A 24,332-nucleotide genomic window follows, 5' to 3' on the forward strand; every position below is an offset into this window, starting at 1 on the left:
CAAGAGCCCAGGAGTCTGAGTTTTTCTTGGAAGTGGTTGGGGGGGGAGGGGGGCGCTGAGGTTACTGTGAGTCTCAGTGTGGTATCATTGATAACTCCTGACCACTGGGTGCCACTGTGGTCTCCTGACACTGGTCCCATTACCTGCTACAGCCTCCAGAGCGGCAGATCGTGGTGGGAATCTGCTCCATGATGAAGAAATCCAAGTCCAAGCCGATGACGCAGATCCTGGAGCGACTGTGCCGATTTGAGTACATCACCGTCGTCATCTTCCCGGAGGACATCATTCTCAATGAGCCGGTGGAGAAATGGCCCCTTTGTGACTGCCTCATCTCCTTCCACTCCAAAGGTAGCCCCTCCCCCCGGTCTACGCTATTGGCTGCGTCTCCGCAACGACTTGACCAATCACGACTCGTGCTGATATTTGGAGAGGAAACCCTGCTAAGAAATACCGCTTATGTATTTCAGTTATAAACACTGCAATGAGATTAATTCTGCTTCTTCAGTGGGTTAATTTATACATGGTATGACAGTGAAATTCTGTAAGAATATTCATTTAATCAGAAGGCAGAATCAAGGGCAGATTTTTAAGTCGATGACCAAATTAGGAGGTTCGGTCAGGGAGCATGTTTTTCGTGGGCAACGCAGTGATTTTGAGTCCAGTCTTCCAGTTTTTTGCTTTTTTCATTTGCATAGAGGGCTGTGTTTTTCGTCTAGATGCAACGTGATGTAGAAAAGCAGGGTTAAGTGTATCCCATGCGTTCTGAGGTCTTGGTTTGCAGCTCGTGTCTGTACATTTGTAGGGTTTCCTCTCGACAAAGCCGTAAGCTACGCCAAGCTCAGACAGCCGCTCCTCATCAACGACCTGAACATGCAGTACTTCATACAGGACAGGTGAGCTGCTGCAGACAGCAATGCGGCGTATGATCCGAAGGCTGCATTTGGCGAGTGCGATAGCGCTGATGACAATCCTGTCTGTTTGGGTGTTCCTCAGGAGGGAGGTGTACCGGATCCTGCAAGAAGAGGGGATCGATTTGCCGCGCTACGTCGTGCTGAACCGCGATCCGGACAAACCGGAGGGTGGGTGTCATGTCACCATGCTTTTTCTGAGGTGTCCGACGTGCCTGGAGCAGCTGTGTTTTGATACACAGACTGCTAGCGTTAGCTCAGATTTTTCCCTGGGGAAACGAATGTAAACAGAGTCCTGTAAACACAGCACCCGGGCGTCTTGTCACTGGCACTCTGGGTGAGCGTGTGAGTGCTGGAGGGGCACAGAGACACTTAATTTTTATAAATATCTCCCAGCTTCTCATTTTTTTCCACTTCTTTTCAATCAAAAATAAACTGTAGAGCCATCATTATTCGATTTAAACGCGATTACTGGATTACTAAGAAGCATCAATGAAGGTTTTCCTTCTGAATCACTCAGCAATGTACCAGAAGGTAGACGCATGTAGCCTATGAGGGTACAAGTGATTTCATTCACATTAAAGGTGAGTGATAATGCAGTCGTCTAAGTATTGTAAAGCAGGACTTAAATATCACCTCAGAACGACTGCAATGCAGGTATATCGTGAAAGGAGCCATTTGGGAAAATCAATCATGCGAGGTTAACCATAGATATGCGGCGTTTAGCTACGCACCTGTCATCGCCTTGACTTAAATTATTTTGCATAATATACTTTCTACGATACCTGTATGCTAAAAAAACTGCTGCAAAAACTAAGATTAGCCTCGTCGTTTAGCCGCAACATCTTACATAATAGAGGGTTGCCAACATTGGTCAGCTGGCTCGCATCCATCCATTTTTGAAACCGCTTATCCTACTGGGTCGGGGGGGGGGGGTCCGTAGCATATCCCGGAAGCAATGGGCCCGAGGCAGGGAACAACCCAGGATGGGGGGCCAGCCCATTGCAGGGCACACTCACACACCATTCACTCCTATGGGCAATTTAGGAACTCCAATTAGCCTCAGCATGTTTTTGGACTGTGGGGGGAAACCGGAGTACCCGGAGGAAACCCCACTACAACATGGGGAGAACATGCAAACTCCACACACATGTAACCCAGGCGGAGACTCGAACCCAGGCCCCAGTGGTGTGAGGCAACAGTGCTAACCACTGCACCACCATGCCACCCCGCTCGCATGAGATTTTCAATTCGAGAATGGAGAAATGTAGATTTTCTGTAAGATTTCTTGCATGAGCGTGAGAGTTAACAGCCCTGTGGCACATAAAGCACAAGCAGAGCTCATGCAAAACCAGCGGCAGCAAACTGTCAGCAGACTGATTTCATTTATTTATTTAATTTTACACATAATCGATCATTTTCAGAATGAACCATCATTAAAATAATTCTTACTAAGCTTCATTTCCTGCGACTGGGGAAAAAAAGAGGTTTTAGTTCAGCTTATTGAAACTCGAAGCCAGCAGACTGTCGTGGTCCTTGAGATGTGACAGTTGCGTGTGCATGAAATGCCGTGCCGATATTAATATCATGCATTGTGCAAGCCTGTCGGGGTGGCAGAATGGTGTGGGGCGTCGCAGTGTTGCCTCCCCGCCTCTGTGTGGCTGCAGTTTGCATGTTCACCCTGCGTTGTGGCTTTTCTGCGGATCCTCTGGTTTTCTTCCACTGTCCAAAAACATGCAGCTTAAGTGAACTGGTGTGACTGACCGGATCTGCCACTGAGCTCCCTGCAGGGCTTGGCTGGTTCCAGGTGGGGAACCTGTTCCATGGAGAGCCGGTGTGGGTGCCCAGTTTTCGGGATGCCCTCTCAATCAGCCAATCATAGTGGGAGTTGAGAACCACTGTTTTATTATTGGCTGATTGAGAGGTCATCCCAAAAACCCACACTGGCCTTCCATGGAACTGGTTCCCCACCCCTGATATAATCGACAGTGACAGCCTTAATAAACTGACTGTCTTACTTATCTCGCTTATCCTACTTAAGTATGACTCTGGGGATCTCTGTCTACTTTAAGTTAGTGACATTCTGTAAAATGCTTCCTGATTGGTCACTTTTTTCGTTACGTTTTGGCCTTTAGAATAAGCAGTGCCATGATGGTGATCATACAGGCATGTTTTGAATTTGCGCCCACCCAGGATTTTCCCTAACTGGGGGCTCTAATTATCCCCCTCCCTCATCTGCTCTCCCATCTGTCAGAGTGCAACCTGGTGGAAGGTGAGGATCACGTGGAGGTGAATGGGGAAATCTTCCAGAAGCCCTTTGTGGAGAAGCCCGTTTGCGCTGAGGACCACAACGTGTACATCTATTATCCGACATCAGCCGGGGGGGGCAGCCAGCGGCTTTTCCGGAAGGTACCGCCTGCCGTCATTTTGAAAAGTGCAACAGAACATGAAGTGATTTATGTAATGGTTGGTATTACGCAACTGAATTTGAGTCTGGATTCATCTAAACTTCCATAGCCGTAAAAGCCGAGGTGGGACCTGATTTTAATAGTCCACAAAACGTCAATCAGGCCCGAAAATAACAGGTGAATTCTGGCGAATGACCCGACACGCATCACTTAGCACATGGGGTGTAGATCTAGGCATGCCTAAGTCTGTTCTTTATCCGTCTTGAGGATGTGGGACAGGATTCGTTTTACATTGCCAAAGTGATTTATTCCCACAAAAGGGGAAACGGTGCCTCTGTCAGGCGCTTTAGCTCTGCTCTGTGTAACTGTTAGCGTGCTTGCCCGAGGGGCTGTCCTAGCGTGTGCCTGCTCAGAAGTCTGCTGTGTGTAACCGTTAGGCTGCTTGCCTGAGGGGCTGTCCTAGCGTCTGCCTGCTCAGAAGTCTGCTGTGTGTCTCCCCATGGGGACACAACCCTGCCTGACCTGCTGCTCCTGTTTAAAATGTTTTTTTTTTGTGTGTGTGTGTATTTGTAGAAAAGTTCAAAGTCAGTTTCAGAGCAGGCCAACCTAAGCACAGTTTATTGTAGTATTTATGATGCAAAAATTAAAATTTAAAGAACAGCCCATTTCCTTTGGGTTTTCCAGATTGGTAACACTTTACTTAAAGCACCTGTGTATAATGCATTATAGATACCTTCATAATGTATTGTAATGCATTCAGAAAGTATTATAGAAATGGCTATAACTATTTTAAAAAAGGCATAACACATTATAAACGTTTATTGTGTATTATGAATGCTCTATGAAGCTCTCATTTATAATGCACTATAAATACCTCTTGCACTATAAATACCTGACTTGTGCTGATCATTATAATGCATTATGAAGGTATCTATAAAACATTTTAATGACTGCTTTAAGTTAAGTGTTTATTATGGATCTTACTGATGTGAAAGTGTTTTTGCTGTTAGTCTCATTCGTGTCAGCAGAGTGGTAAGTACCTGCAGTCTGCACGGCTGGCCGTACAGCAGGGGGTTGCTGCGGCGTTGCGTACGAATGTGACGGTGTGCCCCCTCCCCCAGATTGGCAGTCGTAGTAGTGTTTACTCCCCGGAGAGCAGCGTGCGCAAGACGGGGTCTTACATCTACGAGGAGTTCATGCCCACCGACGGCACGGATGTTAAGGTACATGAGGGCAACGGCTGACTCACTGGCTCTGTGGTAGTGTGTGTGTGTGTGTGTGTGCGTGTGTGTGTGGGTGGGTTGTGTATACAGTGTATATTACATTGTGGGGACCAGTTATTCTGGTTTTTTTGGGAACGATTTTTTTTCAGTATGCACAAGGGGAAACTCCGTTTTATAAAAATGTGTTAAGGTTAGGGCTGGATAGGGGTTAAGGCTGTCTTTGTTGAGATTAGTGGTTTAATGAAAGGATTGTCCCCACAATGATATGAATACAAGTGTGTGTGTGTGTGTGTGTGTGTGTGTGTGTGTGTGTGTGTGTGTGTGTGTGTGTGTGTGTGTGTGTGTGTGTGTGTGTGTGTGTGCATCCCTTCCTGAGCGCAGGTGTACACGGTGGGTCCCGACTACGCCCATGCCGAGGCTCGGAAGTCGCCTGCCCTGGATGGGAAGGTGGAGCGTGACAGCGAGGGCAAGGAGATCCGCTACCCTGTAATGCTCACCGCCATGGAGAAGCTGGTCGCTCGCAAAGTGTGCCTGGCCTTCAAGGTGGGTGCTGTGAGCAGCTCGGCCAGCGACGGCAACACAGACGTTGTTCTCATGCACCACTCTGTCCGCCGCAGCAAACGGTGTGTGGCTTCGACCTCCTCCGGGCCAACGGACACTCCTTCGTCTGTGACGTCAACGGTTTCAGCTTTGTCAAGAACTCCATGAAGTATTACGACGACTGCGCCAAAATCCTGGGGTGAGGTCTGCCCGCTGCTTCCATTCTCTGTATTCCCCTGAAAACTCTGGTCTTATTGCCTCCTTCTCCCCCCCCCCCATCTTAAGGAACATCGTGATGCGGGAGCTGGCTCCCCAGCTCCACATCCCTTGGTCGATCCCGACAGAAGCTGAGGATATTCCCATCGTGCCGACTACATCAGGAACCATGTGAGAGAACTGCTGCTCTACTGCCCCCTACAGACGTGTTTGGGGAATTATACTTTCTCTCCCTTGAAATAATACATTTTGATTTGCCTGAAAAGCCCACAGTAGTCAGCGCGGCTTTCAAAGGCAGTACAGGCAGCTGGCTGTGGCGTCGATCGTCTTCTAGCTGCTTGTCAGGTCTGGTAACGGCTCCATCTATCTGCTCTGTCAGGATGGAGCTCCGTTGCGTGATCGCTGTCATCCGGCATGGCGATCGAACCCCTAAGCAGAAAATGAAGATGGAAGTGAGGAATCCCATGTGAGTCCCTCCCTCTGAATACGTGTGTAATATGCACATATATTTCTGCAAACGGTTCTGTTCCTTTCTGGGTTTTTTTCCTCAGGTTTTTTGACATGTTCGAAAAATATGGCGGCTACAAGACCGGGAAGCTGAAACTCAAGAAACCGAAGCAGTTACAGGTCGGTGCGACTGACGAGGCGCGAACCTTACAGCTCCATTTAAATTTACTGGACGTTTTTCTCCAAAGTGCGAATGTCAGGCCTTGCAAGTATAGGCACCGCATTTCTAAGGGATTAATGCTTTTCTGCAGCATTTCTCATGGTTTGAGAAATGACACATTAACACCCCCAGTGGGGTGGTTTGCCATGTGCCGTCAATCACAGCGTCGCCCAATCGGAGCCAATTAAATAACCGACCAGGGGGGTGGGCTGCACCGGGCAGTAATTGGTGCAAAATTATTCAGTAATTACTGAGGTGAGGCTCCGAAATGCACTGTATAAATACCACATGGTATAAATCACTGAGCGCTCCTGAGTAAATAAGATTCTGTCAGTACTGGGCCGCGTTTGGCACGTACGACATTAAAAAGCGCGCCTTTGCCTCTGGGCCCTCTTCCCCAGGAGGTACTGGACATAGCCCGGGAGCTGCTGGCAGAACTGGGACAGCACAACGACTGCGAGATCGAGGAGAAGAAGTCCAAACTGGAGCAGCTGAAAACCGTCCTGGAGATGTGAGTTGCACGCTGGCGGCCGAGCCAGAAATGGCACCGCGTGGCCCCAAGGGGGCGCTCTGCAAGTAGGGCAGCAGGTGGCAGGGTTGTGGTACCATGCAGGTTCCACGCAGGTCGCCGGGCCCCGTCCCAGGAGGACCATTGCGTGTTTTATTTTAAGTGAGGTGCTTCTGCAGTGAATCGGTCGGATAAAACCCTCACTGTGTGTTGGGTGACGTCCCCCTGGTTCTGCATGTGTTTTTGTTTTGAGTTTCGTCGCTGAAATGCATGACGCATGTGATTTTGGTCACGTGCCAGGCTAGTCATTCAGGTACATCTCAGTGGGTTCCAGCTGACAGACATCAGTCACCCCACTGGGAGAGTACTGCTGGTAACACTGTTAGGGCTGAGATTTAAACTCGGAGACCTCATTCCCCTCTGCAGTGTCCCTTTTCACGGTCCGTTGTGAGGACACCTCCGGAAGGTCATTGGCACACGTGTACTGTGGACACCTTCAGATCTTCAAACTTTTTTGTCGTCTTCTCTACAGGTACGGCCATTTCTCAGGAATAAACAGGAAAGTGCAGCTCACCTACCTTCCCCACGGCCAGCCCAAGACCTCCAGCGAGGAGGAAGGTGACGAGTCACAGTGTTCAGTCAGACCCTTGTTTTTTTGACATCTTGCTACACCTTGAATCATGAAATACATGATGTATGAAATATTAATGTGTCATAACCGTTCCTGTAGAAATTCAACGTGTCTCTCTCTGCCTGTCTGAGTCTGCCCCTCCGTCTTACACCCAGACACGAGGAAGGACGGACCCTCTCTGCTGCTGGTGCTGAAGTGGGGGGGGGAGCTGACCCCCACAGGACGGGTACAGGCTGAAGAACTGGGCCGGGCCTTCCGCTGCATGTACCCGGGGGGCCAAGGTATGGGTACTCTTACGCCGCAGATGTGTGCTGTGCAGTCATGGTTAATGTGCGGGGGAAAAGGGTCACCCCCCCCCCACCGTCTCCTGGGAGACACACAGGTGCTCAGAGTGTGAGGGAGGGGGGAGGGATGAAGAGGAGGTCAAAGGTCAGCAGCTAAAACGAGCCGCGGTAATTCTGTCTCTCAGACGTATCAGATAAGCCTCTCAGTGAGCTTTCCTCTATGTTACTGGCTTATCAGACCCGTCAGACAGGTCAAGATAAAAGCATTATGTTTACCACAAGTGTGTATTTCCTTCCCACCCTCAAATACCTCGATCAAAGACCATTATTAGCCAGCATTAAGGTCAGTTCAACAAGCTCATATGAGTTTTATGGCTGTTTCAAGGACCAGAAACTTGAAATTGTGTAGAATGTGGAGCATATTTAGGGGCCTTAAGAATAAGTAAATTTAATTTGTTCGGGGAAAAGGACCATTTCCTTTAAAAGCTGACTTGCACTTTGGTTTTGTTCATTAACTTTTTTTATTGTGGTCATTAGGGGCTTGCTGCATGAAACAGTGTAGAATTTCATTAATGGTTATTAAAATCCTTAATAAGCTGTGTAATAAAATTACCATACATAGTAGTACGTTTTATAATCAGGAAGAGATTGTACACAGTGATCTAATTATGACTACATTCTGACTTGGAGAGGTGTATTCCATAGTGTTTTAAGGGTTAGGGGTCTATGGCCACAGCCGGGAGGTTGTGGGTTCAAATCCCATGGCTGGCAATGCTCTTAAGCCCAGTTGGACCAGGGATAGTGGCTGACCTGATCTTTTGTGTTAATGTGTAACTAACATACGTCCAAAGTTCTGAGGTGTTACATGTTATTGTCGATAAGTCCTTGCCATTCATGCTAAATTAAATAATTTGTATAACCCTGTTATTATTGGCCGCAATTAATACTGCCCAGTCCTCAGTGTTACATTCTGCGCAGCCCACCGCGGTATGAGCGGGTCGACGGTGGTACTGGCTGGAGCTGAGGAATGTAATTAACGTTTTCGTGCCTCTCTGTACTTTAACACTGTGAAAGGTCAAGACACTAAGAGGTTAATGGGCTCAAAGACCGACGGCCCAGCTGGTGTTGCATCAGAACGCTGAGATTCAGATAATGTAGCTTTTTTTGGGGCGTGTGATTTATCTTAGAGGCATCCTGTGGCTTTTGGGTCCGTTTTTCCCATCCGAGGAAATGCTGAGTCTGGCTGGCAGGGAAACAGGATTGGCTTTGGCCTCCTTTCTGCGTCATGATAGTTGCCTTAAGCTCGGACTGGTGGCACGGATGCTGTCATGCCGTCTCATGGCGTCCGCCGTGTGCGGTTCCTTCCTCCTGTCACTGCGGCTGCCCCCGCCTCCCTCCATCCCTCTGTCTCGGATGAGCGCTTCCCTTTCAGTACTGCCCGGTGGCACGACTCGTACCCGTGGCCCTTGGCGCCTGACGCTCGGCTCCCTTTGCTAGCCGTCTTTCCAGCCCAGCTCCCCTACGCTTGCTGGCCACTCCAAAGCGCTTCGGCTGCCCCTGACTGCCCCCTGCTGGTTGCCCACTGCGCTGCACGACAGATGCGTGCTCACGCTATGGGGTATCATCCCTCCTTAAGTGACTGGATCGTGAACTTGGTACATGAATCCGGTTTATAATTCCAGTTAAAATCGAGGCAATGAGATAAAGGCACTGTGGTTGGGTTTAAAGTGGCACTCCTTAACATGCTTGCTTATTAGAAGAAATATACGCTTTCCTGTCAGCCATGGTTATCTGCAGGAGACTCTGGGGGGGTGGGTCTGCGAATATATGAATGATGTGAGGCTACCGTGTGGAGCAGCATCAGCCGTCCTGTTTAGGGTGGTGTATGATGATGATAATGATGCGCCCCCCCCCGCTCCGCCCCCCAGGGGACTATGCCGGCTTCCCCGGCTGTGGTCTGCTGCGACTGCACAGCACATACCGGCACGACCTGAAGATCTACGCCTCGGACGAGGGACGCGTACAGATGACGGCGGCCGCCTTTGCCAAGGTGACCAGGAAAATCCCGTCTCTGTAAAAGTCGCCGTATTCGAAACGGATCCCTCATGAACGGCGGGGGCCGTCTGCGCAATTCCAGGGACTGCTGGCCCTGGAGGGGGAGCTGACGCCCATCCTGGTGCAGATGGTGAAGAGTGCCAACATGAACGGGCTCCTGGACAGCGACAGCGACTCGCTGACGGGCTGCCAGCACCGTGTGAAGGCTCGCCTGCACGAGATCATGCAGAAGGACCAGGACTTCGGCGAGGTGGACTTCGAGAAGGTGGTTCAGGCTCGCCTCCTTTGCCGCTTTAGCGTACCCTCCGTCTGCAGTAACCCTTTTTTGTTGGGTGTTTTATTTTAGTTTTATATTTTCAGTTCTTTATTTCAGTTCTTCAAAATGTTGCCTTCGGGGTTTAGTTTTCGTTTAACGATAATCCTGGTTGAAAGAGAATCAGGTGGCGAAAGGGCAAGTTTCCCGTAGCAATCCGGCGTCCTTCAGCAGCTCGTGATGATCGAGGCGTTTTCTTTTGCTTTTCTTCCCCCAGCTGGCTCCCACTGCCAGTCCTTCTCTGGTGAGTTCCATGAAGGTCGTGACGAACCCAGTGAAGACCTGCGACCAAGTCTACACCCTCATTCAGAGTCTGACCTCGCAGATCCGCAGGAGGCTGGAAGACCCCAAATCAGCAGGTGTGTCTGTTTTTAGCTTCCTCTGTCCGCTGTTTGCCCCAATTCACGCCTCCTTTGAATGTGGAACGCCGTTCAGTGGCTCGGCTGGATAGACTGTTTAACCGGCCGGACGGTCTTTTCCCTCTCCCCGTCCCACGGCCAACCCCTCCCAAAGACCTGCAGCTCTACCACAGCGAGTCCCTGGAGCTGATGCTCCAGCGCTGGTCCAAACTGGAGCGGGACTTCCGCATGAAGAATGGACGCTATGACATCAGCAAGATCCCGGACATCTATGACTGCATTAAGTATGACGTGCAGCACAACGCCTCCTTGGGCCTGGAGGACATGCAGGAGCTCTTCCGGCTGTCCAGGGCCTTGGCGGACATCGTCATCCCACAGGTCTGGATGTCCACCCAGTTCCCGAGCATCACAGCTCCTTAAACCCCTCCCCCAATTCACCAGTCTGTCCTCCTTTCCAGGAGTATGGCATCAATAAAGTAGAAAAGCTGGACATCGCTTATGCTTACTGCCTCCCACTGGTTAAGAAGATCCAGCTGGACCTGCAGAGGACTCACGAGGACGAGTCCGTCAACAAGTTACACCCTTTGTGAGTGTTATACGCCGGTCCAACAGCAGGATCTTCAGAGGATTCCAGGGTTTCTTCGCTCTCTTTTGACCTTTTTATTGGGTGTCAGGTACTCCCGTGGAGTGATGTCACCTGGGCGCCACGTCCGGACGCGCCTCTACTTCACCAGCGAGAGTCACGTACACTCCCTGCTCAGTATCTTCCGCTATGGAGGCCTGCTCGACGTAAGTTCTCGTCCGTCGAGGAGACGTCCTGCCCACGTCACCCCAGAGCAGTTTAGCCCTGAGGGCGAGATTGTGTCTTCCGACGTGACATTTTCCCTTGGTGCCCCCCCAGTGCCTTTGTCCAAAATTTTTCCGCTCGAGTTGGTATTGTTCCCGTGTGGATCACGTGGCTCTGCTGCTTGTTTCTGGGAGACAGGAGGAGCAGGACCAGCAGTGGAAGCGCGCCATGGATTATCTCGGTGCCGTCACGGAGCTCAACTACATGACCCAGATCGTCATCATGTTGTATGAAGACAACAACAAGGTCAGCCCCTTGTCCCCCTCCGAACCCGTCCCTGAGGTGATCACAGCGCCAACCTGTGGTCACATCTGCATGTCTGTGTGTGTGTCTGTGTGTGTGTGGGCAGGACCCCTCGTCTGAGGAGCGTTTTCATGTGGAGCTTCACTTCAGCCCTGGGGTGAAGGGCTGTGATGACGAGCAGAAAGCTCCCCTGGGGTTTGGCTTCCGTCCAGCTTCCTCCGAGGTGAGTCGCGTTCCCTTCTGTTCTTGGTTTGGGTCGGGTCGGGTCATCAGGTGTGTTCCTGCTGAGTCGGCTTATGATTCGACCTCTTTATACGGCAGGACTGGCCGCTGTCGGGTCGTCGTCATCGACGTCGTCATCTTGACCACATGTTGCCTTCTAACTTTCTGCTCAGAACGAGGAGAAGCAGCCAGATCCGGGGAGCCTGGAGGACCTGTCGCAGTCCGAGCCGGACCGGGCCGCCCCACTCACTGAGCCCGTGAGCGTCCTGAGACGGTCCCCGCTGATCCGTAACCGGAAGACCGGCTCCATGGAGGTGCACGCTCGTGGCCTCAGCCTCCTTGTCGCGCTGTCCCTGTTCACCGGAAGCGGCTTCTCTCTTTCCCAAACGGGCCGGCATGGTGGCTCCATGTCCCCTCCTCCGTATCTCGGTGCTGTCCGGCGGATTCGCATTTCTGTTGGTCCCGCAGTAACTGCTACATCTGAGATTATCTGTTACTGTAGGTCCTGTCTGAGACCACCTCCACCAAGATGGGGACATATCGCCTCTTTCCGTCTTACAGCCGCCAGTCCCCAGAGATGAAACAGAGTGGATTAGGTCAGTGTCATGTGACTCCCCCCATTCATATCCCCCCCCCCCCCCCTGTCGTTTACAGCTCCTCCAAGGAATAATCTTCTTCTCCTGGCTTTATCACTCACGTTATTCAGTCCGGTGTCCTCTGTAGGTCACGGCCTGCGTCAGCAAAGCTGCCTAGTTATTCTGCGAATCGACTGTCCAAACCCTCTCCGTCTCTGGCTTTCAGCTGCACATCAGCACTTTTGGTTTATCATTGTAATAAATATTATCTTAAAAAAAAAAAAAAAAAACACATGACCTTGCAGGTTCTGTCCCTTCAGTATCACCTCAGCAACTTCACTGGATTAACAGCCTAGTCTCCAGCGACCACGACGGTGATAACTTATCGAAAAGGGTTTTTTTTACCACTTGACACATTGTTCTTGAAAAAAAAATAAAAAAACAAGCTTACAGCAATTGTGTAAATGACATACCATAATATATTCCTTTGCTGTTAGCTCGCCGGTGCTGGTGTGACCTTTGGATCAGGTTCCTCTCCGTTGGGTCCACGTGTTCTCAGGGTGGCTCGTTACTGTGATTGAAGGCCTGTTATGTTATGTGGGCTAATTCCTACTTTATTCCCCCCCCCCATCTTACCTGGTGGGTTTCCTACACAGGCTCTCAGTGTGCAGGACTTTTCAGCACCACAGTCCTGGGGGGCTCCTCTAGTGCCCCAAACCTACAGGACTATGCTCGTACACACCGCAAAAAACTCTCCGCCGGCAGTCAGTCCTATAAAGACGGTATGTTCCACCTTTATATTTGTTTATTTCTGTTTGTTTTTTTTTTAAGTCCCCACACGGTTAAGTAGTGAGGAATGGTCACGCTAGGTTGATCTCGCTGAGCTGGACTCGTTACTCTGGGATCTGAGTAGAGATTCAACAGAGAGGCTCTAGTAGATGATGGACTTGTCCTACAACCTCTCAGGCAGACACGCGTACGGGGCCGTCGTGACGTTTCCCACTGACCTCTTCATTGTGAATTATGGGAACCTCCCATCAAATGAGTGCAGTTAAACCGAACTGCATCTCCCCACTGTCACAAAGCCGCATACGTTTAACCTAAACCTATCCTAAACCTATCCTAAACCCTAACTTTCTCATAATGTGTCTTCATTACAGACTGTTGTCTTGCATGGAAATATGGGTTCCTTACACACCTTGTTTCCCCCTTTTGCTACCTTTTCATATCATGTATGTGTGTATATATTATATATGTTGTACTGCAAATGTTTGGAGTTTTTAGTCATGCAAATAGAAATGAATGCCAGTCGATTTGTACTTTTTGTACGTTTTTCACGTTTTTAGAATGAATTATATAATTATTAGGAAATAGCTAAATGTTGTTATGGAGGGGTGGTTCAGCTTGTAAGTCTCTTCTAGAATGTTCCTCTGTCAGCTTTATGAGGTTCCAGTGAGCTGAAATGTAGTTACGTAGTACAGGCACTAGGGGGAGTCTTAGTTGTTTGTTTTTTTTGTACAAAGACATGCTTTAATGGTTAGGCTTAAAGACTGCAGTAAGACATCGAGAATATTACATTTTAATAAACAGGTCATATTTAGCTTTTTACCTGTCTTTTCCATTGCAATAAAGAAGGCTGTAAGACATGTGCCACGACCCTACGCAGGAAAAGCGCTGTAAAGATGCAGGGAGATTGTAAAATATAATTGAATTTCAGTCTATTTGACAAGTATGTAATCATTGTACCAAATTATTTAAACTGTCTTACACAAGCTTTTCATTTATGCATGAATGGCCAGCATTTGCTTTGGTACCGTCTGTTGCTCAGCTGGCTTACAGCAGTTGGGGTTATTGGCAGCGTGCGACCACTAGGTGCCAGTGTTGCATCCATAAAGATGCTTCCATTTCAGCTGCCATTTTATTGAAGGTCGTGTTCTGTCTTGTATCCACTGGCTGTTATCTGAAACATTTTATATTTAGCTATTCATCTGCATTTCAGTCAGTCTCATCCCGTGGCTCCCTTTCGTTTTGTCATCTTTTAGGCAGATTTCATGGTTCTTCTTTAAAAGCACGTGGGCGAGCTTCCCGGCTCGGGGCAGAATCTCAGGGCTGCACCTTCCCTCTGACTGATGACTCCTTTTTGGCATCTTTGCCTCTGTGTGCCGCGTGTGTGAGAACAGGAAGGAATACCAGGAACGGCTCATAAGTGTTAGGAAAACTCACGGCCTCCATCCCAGGCTAAATTTAAATTCGCCGGTCATCAAGGAGACCGACCTCAGCGATTTGTTAAGCTGTCTGGGGCAGCAGGGAGGTTGGGAATGACAGCTGGCGAGCATGTGATTTGACGCCTGTCTCTTCAGATCTGCTCGGGACAGGAAGGGTTGACGGAAGAATGATGTAGGACAGATGTGCCCCTTATTGGTTCTGCGGTAGATTAAGCAGCGATGGTCGCATTTACGACTTTAGGACAGGTTGAAGAGAAGGTTACGCCGGAGTGGATGCACTGATGTTCCAAGATCTGTTAATGAATCCTCTATGTCTCCATGTATGTATGTAAGCTCCATTCCATGAAACAGGGCAGTCACTGTGACTGTGGTGATATGGTAATATCCCATAACAAGCCACCTGATGTAGTGTGATGCCATCACTCTCCGTTCTCTACCTTGTTTCTCACATCGCTCAAAGCACAGATTAAAGGTTTGTCATTCTCCTATGCTTGCCCGCCCTGCCGCCTATGGCGACCAAGCCCCCCCCCCCCCCTCCCCCCCCCCCCTGCTGGTTTGCAGTGACAGAGATGGTAACCCTAGTGACCTTTTTTATTTCCTCAGACTTCTTGTCTATGCCAGCAGTAAAGCGATTTTCTGTGTCATATGCAAAGCATCCAACTAATGGTACGTCTGCCTCTTTCAAGTATATTTTCCACTCTCTGCCCTCCCCTGTCTTGCATGTCACTGGGAAATACACTTTGTATTCCACCCCCACCCCTGTCCTCGGTATATCATCTACACGTGTCCCCATCCGTCGCTCTGCCAGTCCCACCCACTCTTTCCCTCTGCCTGCTCGCTCAGATTATCACTCTAACCGCCCACATCACTTCCTGTAAGTAACTTCCTGCATAAATCCGTCACTTTCACCCAGTGATTTCAAGTTTTCTTAATGGACAAACATACGTTTTGTACCATCGATGTGCCAGATCCTGCCATTTCTTGACAGATACACCAATAACTCTTCCCCCATTAATTCTGGCTTTTGGTCCAGGCCGGTCCAATGCATCCCGTATTCTACTAATGAACCGTTAATTGCAAACTGCTGGCCTTTACGGATTATATCTGTAGAATGCGTGGTAATCTCGTTAAACTGCAAACAAAGGATTTTCTTGAAAGAAGCCGTTGTGGGAATCTATTTCCTTTCTTTGGTTCATTACTGTCCAAAGCCACATATTCGGTCATTGCTAATGGGGGAAGGGTTTGACTCTCATGTTTCATAACTCACGTTCCATTTTGTTTGATTAATCGTTTTTTTTTTTTCAATGAATACCGTTGGGGTGTTTGTCTGTTTTAGTGTTTGTGAAAGGTGAGAGCTGTATTGTGAAAGCTGGGTAATTTGTGCAGTGCGGGGGTGCTATGCCTAGATCAGCAGGCCCCTCCGGTGCATATGTGATGCCAGAGATTCCGGATCTTTCCTTTGGCTGGCAGCCAGGAACGTCGCTGCTGGACACGGCAAGGAACAAGCACTTCTGAATTCGCGTCAGCGCTGGTCGGCAAAGCCTGGCGTTGCTCAGGAGTGATGATGGTGAAATGGTCGATCTCAGTTACTAGAACCTTCGTAATCGAGGAGTTAGGCTGCAACGGGAAGAGGTGCTCAGCGTAGATGACTGAATATGGTTATCAGTGTAAGGCTTTGTTGGCTGTTACACAGAAGTGAGGAGTTAGTGCTATCCTATTTAAAAATTATGTTGTGTCGGGAGCGGGTGAGGGGTTAACAGACTGTATACGCAGTGATTGGGCTTGACCTCTGACCTTCTTGGGGATGCAGAGCCAGACTTTGGTCCCCAAGTGCCCACCACCCTCTCCCCGTCTTCTCTCTGTCAGTTAGTTCTTCATTTGCTGCCTCCATGTCCTTGAGAGCCTGACGTTATTTCCCCTGTTTCCAGTGTGTGCTGTACTTTGCGTCTGGCTCTTTAAAGGTGTTCGGTGTGCCGCTTCTCACCAAGAATTATGTTCCTTATTTCAGAAGCGGGGAGATAAAAATGGCTGTTTTTATGGGAGTGAGTTGTGTGGCAGTGAATTATTTGGGATGTATGACTGCAGTGCTTTGAGGCCAGTCTGGTAGATTTGAGGAGGAGTTACTAGAGAATTACTCTTCACTCTAGTCTGCACAAGCCCCTACTTCACAATGTATGATCATAGTCGAATAGTGATTGCAATATTTTAAAAAACTTACGTTTATTTGAGGTTATCAATGAAATCCTTGTCATGTTAAACAGTAAAGCTCAAGGTACGTATAACTCAGAGTATTATGGGTTAAGTTTATTCTGTAATATCATCTAAAATGTGAAAGACTGATAAATCCAGACTGAATATGTATGGAAATTCCTACTGGAAAAGAAGACGAATCAGAAAAAAATATATAAAGAGACTGCAGAATAAAAACTCTTTAATGAGCTGTAAGTCATGGGGGAGTTTCTGTAAGTCATGGGGGAGTTTTGTATCCTTTTACATAATAGTCATTTCGGGACGGTTTTTACGCCCTTCTATGGTTTAGGGGTGTGACGACTTCTGCAGCATAGGGCAGAACACACCAAGTTATACTCATCATGGGGACGAGGCACCGGTGGGGGCTGTCGACATGCCAACACTGGGTCAACCAGGCCCCCCCCCCTCAGCCAGCCAGACCCCCCCTCCACTTACAGTAGCGCCAGATTGTGTCAGCTGTGTTCATGACTTACATATAAGTATTACTGTACTCAGTGTGTCTCCGTCTGCCTTGATTTGACTGAACACCCATGTGCCAGAACCTGTATATATACATGCATAAGTATAATTTTCTTTGATTTAGTCAACACTTTTATCTACAATGGCCTGTTGTTTTGCAACATTTATTTCCTGCACTGTATATCAGGCGTGGCCAGTCTCATCCACAAAGGGCCAGTGTGCATGCAGGTTTACGGGGTAACTTTTAGGTCAGCTGTTCAAGCCCGGGTGTGGGGACTCTTCGGCCAATCAGACTTCTAATTAGTAATCTAATTACAGAGCTGCAGCGAAGACCCACACAACCAACGGCTCTTTCTGAATAAGACTGGCCACCCCTGCTCTACATGGTGTTTACATTTTGAAGTGAAATTTGGTTCTACTGAAAACACTTCAAGCTGGTTGATTTAAAGCTATTAATGAAAGAGGAGCAGATCTGGGGGTGGGTGGGTCAGCTATTGTGGGCTGTCCGTGGGCTCGCTGTGACAGGGCCGCTTCTCCTCATGATGGTCAGGGGTCCCGTGGTCCCCAGCTGATCCATGATGCGTTCTCCATGCTGACTCAACATGACCTGCTTGGTGTCGTGCCAAGTTCTCAAGGTTGACGCATCTAGAATGAGCAGACACAGTGGAAACCTCACAGTTCTTCGTGGATTTTAAGATGAGTTAACATGAAACATAAAATGCTAAGACTAAAATGGTTCCTTGGCGTTATCCTCTTAACAGTATAACTTTTTCAGTTTGAAGGTGCAGTGGATGCAAGGTTCGCTTACTTGAGTGCGTTGGGTCATTTGAGTTACTTCTCGTGTATGTTTGCTCTAGGGACATGGGATGATGCGGCTGCACTGGATGTAAGCTCAGCTCTGTGTTGGGAGGGAACAGGTAACAGGGAAGGCTGATAGGACCGTGAGCCCAACGGCCTTCGATGACCATGTGATCGCATGCGTGTGACATCCCCTGCCGGGCGCGTCCCTCTGAGACGGCAATCGATGGGCCGGCATCCCATCGAGGTTCTCATAGCGTCTGAGAAGGGCAGGGGAGGACATTGGGGTGAAAATCTGCACCTTCCAATAAGATTGGCCAGCATGCAGGTCGACCGCTCAATTTCTTGAGCGCCCAAAGTCGCATTGAATCTCACCAGGCTTGTCGTGCGTGTGTTGTGGGTTTGCGTGGGTGACTGTCCTGCTTCTAATAGTGTGGCGCAAATCCCAAATCTCAGTTCAGAGTCTGCCTGTCATATTTGGTCTCTGGTGGATGTGGAGAGTGGAACGTTTTGGGTTGCTATTATCTTTGTCTGAGAGTACATGTTTGCCCCTGTAAACCTGAGTGTGAGAGATCGGCAAGGACTAAGGGCTTGCGGATGTTGTTTGGAGTGGCACTTCGAAGACATTGAGTGCTGGGCGTGGAGGTAAGGAGGACACCCTTGCCTATGCTCTGGCGGTTAGCTGTTAGCCTAGAGTCACCCCAGCCTAGGAGAGGGAGGCAGGCAGACAGCATTGCAGAGTGACTCCTTGCCCTGTCCGACTACCGGCACCTTCTCCCTCCTCTGCTCTGTCCTTCCTCGTTCTACCTCTTCTTCCCCAGAGCCCCTGGAGGAGCACCACGTGGCCCAGCTTCTCCGGCGCTTCTCCACAGACCAGCTGCTGCATCGGCAGCTCTCTCTGGACAGTGCCCTGGCACACCACCTCCACCAGTGCTCCTACCACCTGCGCCTCTTCCGCAACTGGTTAATCTCCGGCCAGGACACCCTAGATTGCCTCTACGGTCAGCCCTGCAGACCCGCACCCCTTGCCACTTCCCCCCCCACCTCCCTCCTCTTTGCCCCCATCTCTTTGGGGGGGGGGGCACATACTGCCTTTGCTGGATTGGCTTTGCGTAGTGCTGTCCTTCTGCATGCCTGCCTGTGCCCTCAAGATAGTCCGTTGGGGAAACTAAGTCATTCATCTAGTTTTATGTGATCTGGCCACACAAATCTGGGCTTGATTTGTCAATGAAGTTTTCTCTTTTCCTTAGAAAGAATTGTCCGTTAAGCCTCCTAGAGGGTCTTTGATTCCATGTGTCTGGTTTCTTTTTGTCAGCAAGTATGTAAGTTGGCAGTTGCATGCTGGGTAATACCAGCATCCGTACCACCTAGACTCTAAAGCTGTTAGGTTGCTACTGTTTGCGAGGTCGGAGCTTTTAGGAACCACTGGTCCAGATGGTGTGGGTTAGGGGCTCCTTAGGCCTTCGTTTGTATTCTACTTTAAACAAAATGAAAGGCAGAATGAGGCTGTTGACATGAAGTCGAGGTGGGGTTGTGTAACCAACGCCAGCTTGCTAACGCGCTGCGAGTGTGGAGGAAGTTCCGGACTGTTCCGACCGTGTCCAGGCTCGGGGTAAAGTGGTCGGTGCGGTCGCCTGGTTCACAGGGATAGTGCCTGAGATTCGCTAAGAAAGTGCTGCTCTTTAATGGAAAGGTGCTGATACCTTAGTTTGGGTTTAAGAGCACCTTCAACAGGACACACGGTATCTGCTGCGTGTCGGGGAAGCGTAGGGGTGGCGCCCAGTAGGGACGGGGCTGACATGGTCTGTGGTCCTCGTGGAGCCAGACAGAACTGTACGGTAAGTGGTGGTTCTGAGCTCTTTGGTAACGTCACCCCTGCGGTGATTCTGGATTGTAGCACAGATTCCTTTAGTCTTTGAACAGCCGCCATAAGACTTGCTCCGGGCGGGGGCAGAGAGCAGAGCCAAGTGACGCGGGGGGTGAGAATAGGGACGTTCTTTATTTTGGGCAGGGGGCAAGTACTATAGAGGGACAGCTTGGCGTCAGCATTCGGAAACATGGAGACCAAGCCAGATGATGGGTTGGGGACCCAGGTGAGTTTACCAGTGTGAAACACTAAGAAGAAAGTGGTGTGAGGGGGGTGTGTCAGCTGAGCATACCATTTGACTAGCTCCACCCCCTGAAACACTCTTTAGTCTCTTAAGTTCTTTGATCGCTCTCTCTCTCGCTCTCTCTCTCTCTCTCTCTCTCTCTCTCTCTCTCCCAGTCTTAACACCCCCTTGTGTTGCTTAGTTCAGTCTTTCTGTTCTGGGTGCCTCTGACACGCTGTCGGCACCAGTGCCGGGAAAGCGGGAGCACGACCCCCTCCTGCTGCCGGCGAGCTCGTGTGTCGGACTCGTATCCGGATCCCACGGCTCCTGTTCCTGCTGGGGGAGCTGACGGCACGTCGCCGGATGTGGCTAGGGGGCCAGGGGGCCAGGGGGCCAGGGGGCCAGGGGGCCAGGGGGCCAGGGGGCCAGGGGGAGGGGCTGATGCTTTCGAGGAGCCATGCGCTTCACCTTTGGCCGATGCTCTCTGGGTCCTTCCACCGCGTGAGATGGTCACACAGGGGGCGGAGCTGATAATAAAGCACATATATATATATATAAGAATCGCTCCATGTGGGATGGTGAACAGAGCACGGCAATGGGAAGAAGGTGGAGGGGATTCTGGGTGTCAGTGGATGTGGGCGTAAGGAAGTTGTGGGATCTGTATCGGCGCGAGGAAAACTCGGATTGGAAACGTACATTGGGTCTTTGGATAAGTCGCAGCTGCGTGTGGGCATGTGGCTCCGGGCCGCTGATTCTGTTAGGGGGTAGAGTTCAGCGTTTCCAGTCCACTAGTCGTCATATTCCAGTCTTGTTAGGGACAAACCATGATGTACACTTAGGTTCTATCCTGTCTGTTACCCAGGTTGACATACCCCTTTTTTTTTACCTTGGTCCTTAAATGTGTATGTTATGCGGTGCAGTTTGATTATCTGGTACCTGCCTTTGCAACCACTAGCATTTGAAATGAAACTATCTTTTGTTCACAGTTTGTATGGCAAAAGCGCAAGTCTGGACGCTTAACAAATCTCACGCATGTGTTGAGCAGTTCCTTGCCATGGACCCTGGTCTCCAGAGTGGCTGGTTTCTGGCTTGAAACTTTGGTTTGAGGCTCTGGTCCATGAGTTTGTGGATGTGGGCCTGGAGGAGATGCCTGTATGTTCAATGCGCAGCGTGGGATATCGGAACATACCGGTTTGCTGTGTCTCTGCTTGTGGGTGACATCCGTATGAGGACGTGGATGTTGAGAGAGAGAGACGGTGTGTGTGGGGGAGGGGGGGGCATGCATGTGGATTTAGGGGTGCCATGTCTGTTAACGGGGCCTGCTGATGGACGTGCAGACTGATAACTCCTGGGACTGTGGCCTTGCCTCCCTTCCACAGGCTTTGAGGGATGTTCCATGGTGCCATCGATCTACCCGCTGGAGACACTGCACAACTCGCTCTCGCTGAAACAGGTGGACCAGTTCCTCACGGCGGTGTGTGAGAGCGGCGGGGAATCCCAGTCCAGGACCACCAGAGGTAGGCGGCCCGGGGCCCCCACAAACATGTCAGCTGGCACACATACGACAATGTCTTCGCCGTCTGAAGACAGCTGGGCTTTCTGTCAGCCCTTCTGCTTCACGTGGGAGCTGTCCTTCCTGCCGGATGCTGAGTAGATGAATCGGCGCAAACTGCAATCACTGGTTTCCCCAGGCTCTCCAGCACGTCTACTCTCCTGGACCAGTATCCTAATTGCAGGACGCCACCATGGCTTTCCAGGCACGGAGCTTCTGCTATGCATCTGTCCCGAAGATTCAGGATACCACTGATTTTTCGATTCTGCTGTCCCTCCCAGCTCTCTCCGCCATGTTCGACACTCAGACTCAGCCGTCGGTGGACGCCTACATCCCGCAGAGAGTCCTATCGTCCTCTGCGTCGTTGCGCCACCGTTCGGACCGCCCACCCTGGTGTGAGTGACCCACTTGCGCTGAGGCGGCTGGTGGTTAAGGCCCCCTGAGGCAGGACCACACAAACCTGTCTCAGACCGTTTCGATGTCAGTGACGAACCTTGTGGCTTACTGCAGGAGGACCTTAATCTCTCTAGAGCGTAGATAAGTACTGATGTCTGGCTGTGGTCACTGTGCGGTAGAAGTAGGGCTCTGTCTCTAGATAGCCGCTACCTCAGACAGCCTTTGACCGTGGTCATTAGATTTTCCTCATCCTTGAATGTTCAGATTCTTTTCAGAATGTAAAAAAAAAACCAAAACAGACTGCCCATGTCGTCTTTCTGTGTCTTACTGTTTTTCCTCCTTCTGCCTGACCCACTTAAGTTCAGGTTGGGGAATGAGATGATACTCCAGGCTGTAATCATCCACCTGAGTGTGTGTAGGTTGGTTTCAGTACCGGCATCCCCAAGTCACCTAACTGGTTCTGTCCGTCGTCCGTACAGATAGCAGTGGTCCATCCAGCACCGTATCCAGTGCGGGCCCGTCATCGCCGACCACTGCCGATACGTCCCCCCGGTTCAGCTTCAGCGACAAGACGTCCCTGACTCCTCAGAGCAGCGAGGAGACACAGGGGGGGCAGCAGGGCGGCCACCTGCCCTCGCCCCCCCACCTGCCCAGCAGCCCGCCTCCTGGCACAGATGAAACAGATAAACAGGAAGTGGGGCACCAGGAGACGGGCACCTCCCCCATGACAAACCACCACGATTGCCAGGAACTGCCGGAGTCCCCAAGCGAGGCAGCAGATGCCCCTTCCCCCGACTCCCCACTGGCCGAGCTGCTCCCGGGGCACCCTGGGTCCCTCCCTGTTCTGCTGGAACTGCATGAGAGCAGCTCTGAGGCCGGTTCCAGTTCGCAAACCCCTATAAGCCCGGATATGGAGGTTGGGGGCGGGGCCTTAGACACGGAGGCGGGGCCGGGGGCATGGAAAAACGGCTTGGGACCGGTTGTGGAGGTTGGCGGTGCACAGGCTGCTGAGCCCTAGCCCAGCCCCTCTCCTGCCCCTCCTGACTGACTTATTACACCCCAGTTCCTCCATCTGCCTCCTGGCCCTTAAGCACGCTTTGTTCCACAGTGTCTTAGAAACGTTTCATTTAAACCCTGAAATGATTGCAGACGTGAATGTGGCAGGCGGGCCGCCGTGTTAGCGGGACATGATCGGCCCTGTGTCATCATTAAGGGCGTGCATAGCATGGGTGAGCCGGCTCGTGATTGGTCAGCTGAGTACGGCGGCTTGGGTCACCTTAATTTAACCAATGAGGGCCCCACACCGACAGCACCTGTTGGCAAACACTGTAGCCTCGCCCCCGGACTCCCACAGGCCCCGCCCATTAACCCCGCGTGTCCCAAACGCGCGTCTCACTCGGCCATCGGCTTCTGTTTGGCTTCAGTGATGTGGTTCTGCATCATATCTGACCGAAATGTTTTGTTTCATATGTAATTAACTATTATTTTCCCTTGGAATGGCAACAGTTGTAGTTTAACTGTTTCATAAAGAGGATTTTAAGAAGGTGATCACCAGTGTCTGCCTTCCCTAAATACTCATCGGCTGGAAAGTGCCAATGAGACTAACAAACCTAAAGAGTCGACTGCCGTACTCCATTATATATATATATATATATATATATATATATATATATATATATAAACTCTTAAATGTACTTTCCTGCCAAAATCATAGTGTTATTTACCATTAATATAAAGACATCTATTTTTAATTGCAGGTGAGGTCTGTATGTTGCAAGGTGACATTTTAATGGCTGCAATAGTTTTTAATCTGCACCTCCTCTCTCACCAAGATTATATTTTTGTACCGTAGCTCACGGTTTGACGTCGTGATTGCCGACCCAGGAGAGAAGCGGAATCTGTCAAATCTGCTGGCCCGCGGACGTCAGTTGTCACCGTTTTTTTGTTTTGGGTTTGGGGAGGGTATTTGATATTGCAGGAGTCTTTTTTGAACTCTGTGATCACTATGGCAGTAGTGTTTTGTGGTGGGATGCATACCTGTAGTTTGTGCACTGTACAGTGAGGATGTTGACTTATGAGGCTGCATTTTGTAATCGGGGTTTGTGGTGTTTTTCTTGTACAGCACATATGCTGATTTATGTAGGAGGAAATTATTTAATGTCAAATCAGGAGTTATGCTGCTCAGATGCGATCACTGTACATTCACTGTACATTGCTACGGTCATGAAAAAAGACTATTAAAAATGATAAAAGAGATATGGGGGGGTTTTGTCTTTTTTTCATGATGCAAAATGTATGTTTCAGCATGTTCAGAGTTCCAGTTTTTATCAATAACCTGAGCGTATTGAAAAGCCTGGTGAAAGGTGACCATCAAAGGTCAGAGGTCATTCTGAACTGGGTGTTGGGTTCACTTCCCTAAAGCTCTCAAGCTTGTTTTGCTATGTTCTGTGCTCCAAACTGGCTCGGTACAGACACTCTGACCCTTATGCATGTCTTTCATCTAGGGGGGGTGGTTTTCCAAACCATCAAATGGTCCATGTGAAAGTACAGTACGGCGCAAAAG

At 49.9% G+C, this 24,332-nt stretch overlaps 1 protein-coding gene across 12 annotated transcripts in view; it reads left to right on the plus strand.

The window, feature by feature from the left end:
- LOC125751404 (inositol hexakisphosphate and diphosphoinositol-pentakisphosphate kinase 2-like) overlaps positions 1–23,983 on the plus strand; it is a 28,312-nt gene extending 4,329 nt beyond the window's left edge. For 2 of the 12 annotated variants that reach the window (XM_049030131.1, XM_049030132.1), the window contains exons 3-31: positions 153–348; positions 803–893; positions 994–1,079; positions 3,163–3,317; positions 4,438–4,539; positions 4,921–5,082; positions 5,157–5,278; positions 5,365–5,466; positions 5,675–5,761; positions 5,847–5,922; positions 6,364–6,473; positions 7,003–7,088; positions 7,257–7,382; positions 9,314–9,435; positions 9,523–9,705; positions 9,971–10,112; positions 10,267–10,490; positions 10,571–10,698; positions 10,787–10,901; positions 11,098–11,205; positions 11,309–11,425; positions 11,598–11,738; positions 11,927–12,020; positions 12,656–12,781; positions 14,828–14,890; positions 18,553–18,732; positions 21,201–21,338; positions 21,655–21,768; positions 22,249–23,983. In XM_049030131.1, the coding sequence (XP_048886088.1) occupies positions 153–348; positions 803–893; positions 994–1,079; positions 3,163–3,317; positions 4,438–4,539; positions 4,921–5,082; positions 5,157–5,278; positions 5,365–5,466; positions 5,675–5,761; positions 5,847–5,922; positions 6,364–6,473; positions 7,003–7,088; positions 7,257–7,382; positions 9,314–9,435; positions 9,523–9,705; positions 9,971–10,112; positions 10,267–10,490; positions 10,571–10,698; positions 10,787–10,901; positions 11,098–11,205; positions 11,309–11,425; positions 11,598–11,738; positions 11,927–12,020; positions 12,656–12,781; positions 14,828–14,890; positions 18,553–18,732; positions 21,201–21,338; positions 21,655–21,768; positions 22,249–22,787 (4,035 nt within the window). In that variant the 3' untranslated portion in view covers positions 22,788–23,983. Of the gene's footprint in view, positions 1–152; positions 349–802; positions 894–993; positions 1,080–3,162; positions 3,318–4,437; positions 4,540–4,920; positions 5,083–5,156; positions 5,279–5,364; positions 5,467–5,674; positions 5,762–5,846; positions 5,923–6,363; positions 6,474–7,002; positions 7,089–7,256; positions 7,383–9,313; positions 9,436–9,522; positions 9,706–9,970; positions 10,113–10,266; positions 10,491–10,570; positions 10,699–10,786; positions 10,902–11,097; positions 11,206–11,308; positions 11,426–11,597; positions 11,739–11,926; positions 12,021–12,655; positions 12,782–14,827; positions 14,891–17,790; positions 17,851–18,552; positions 18,733–21,200; positions 21,339–21,654; positions 21,769–22,248 lie in introns of all 12 variants that reach the window. The other 10 variants (XM_049030133.1, XM_049030136.1, XM_049030134.1 and 7 more) reach the window with 10 other exon arrangements.
- The last annotated feature ends 349 nt before the right edge of the window (positions 23,984–24,332 follow it).

Source organism: Brienomyrus brachyistius, chromosome 11, assembly GCF_023856365.1.
Source record: "Brienomyrus brachyistius isolate T26 chromosome 11, BBRACH_0.4, whole genome shotgun sequence".
NCBI classification, from domain to species: domain Eukaryota; kingdom Metazoa; phylum Chordata; class Actinopteri; order Osteoglossiformes; family Mormyridae; genus Brienomyrus; species Brienomyrus brachyistius.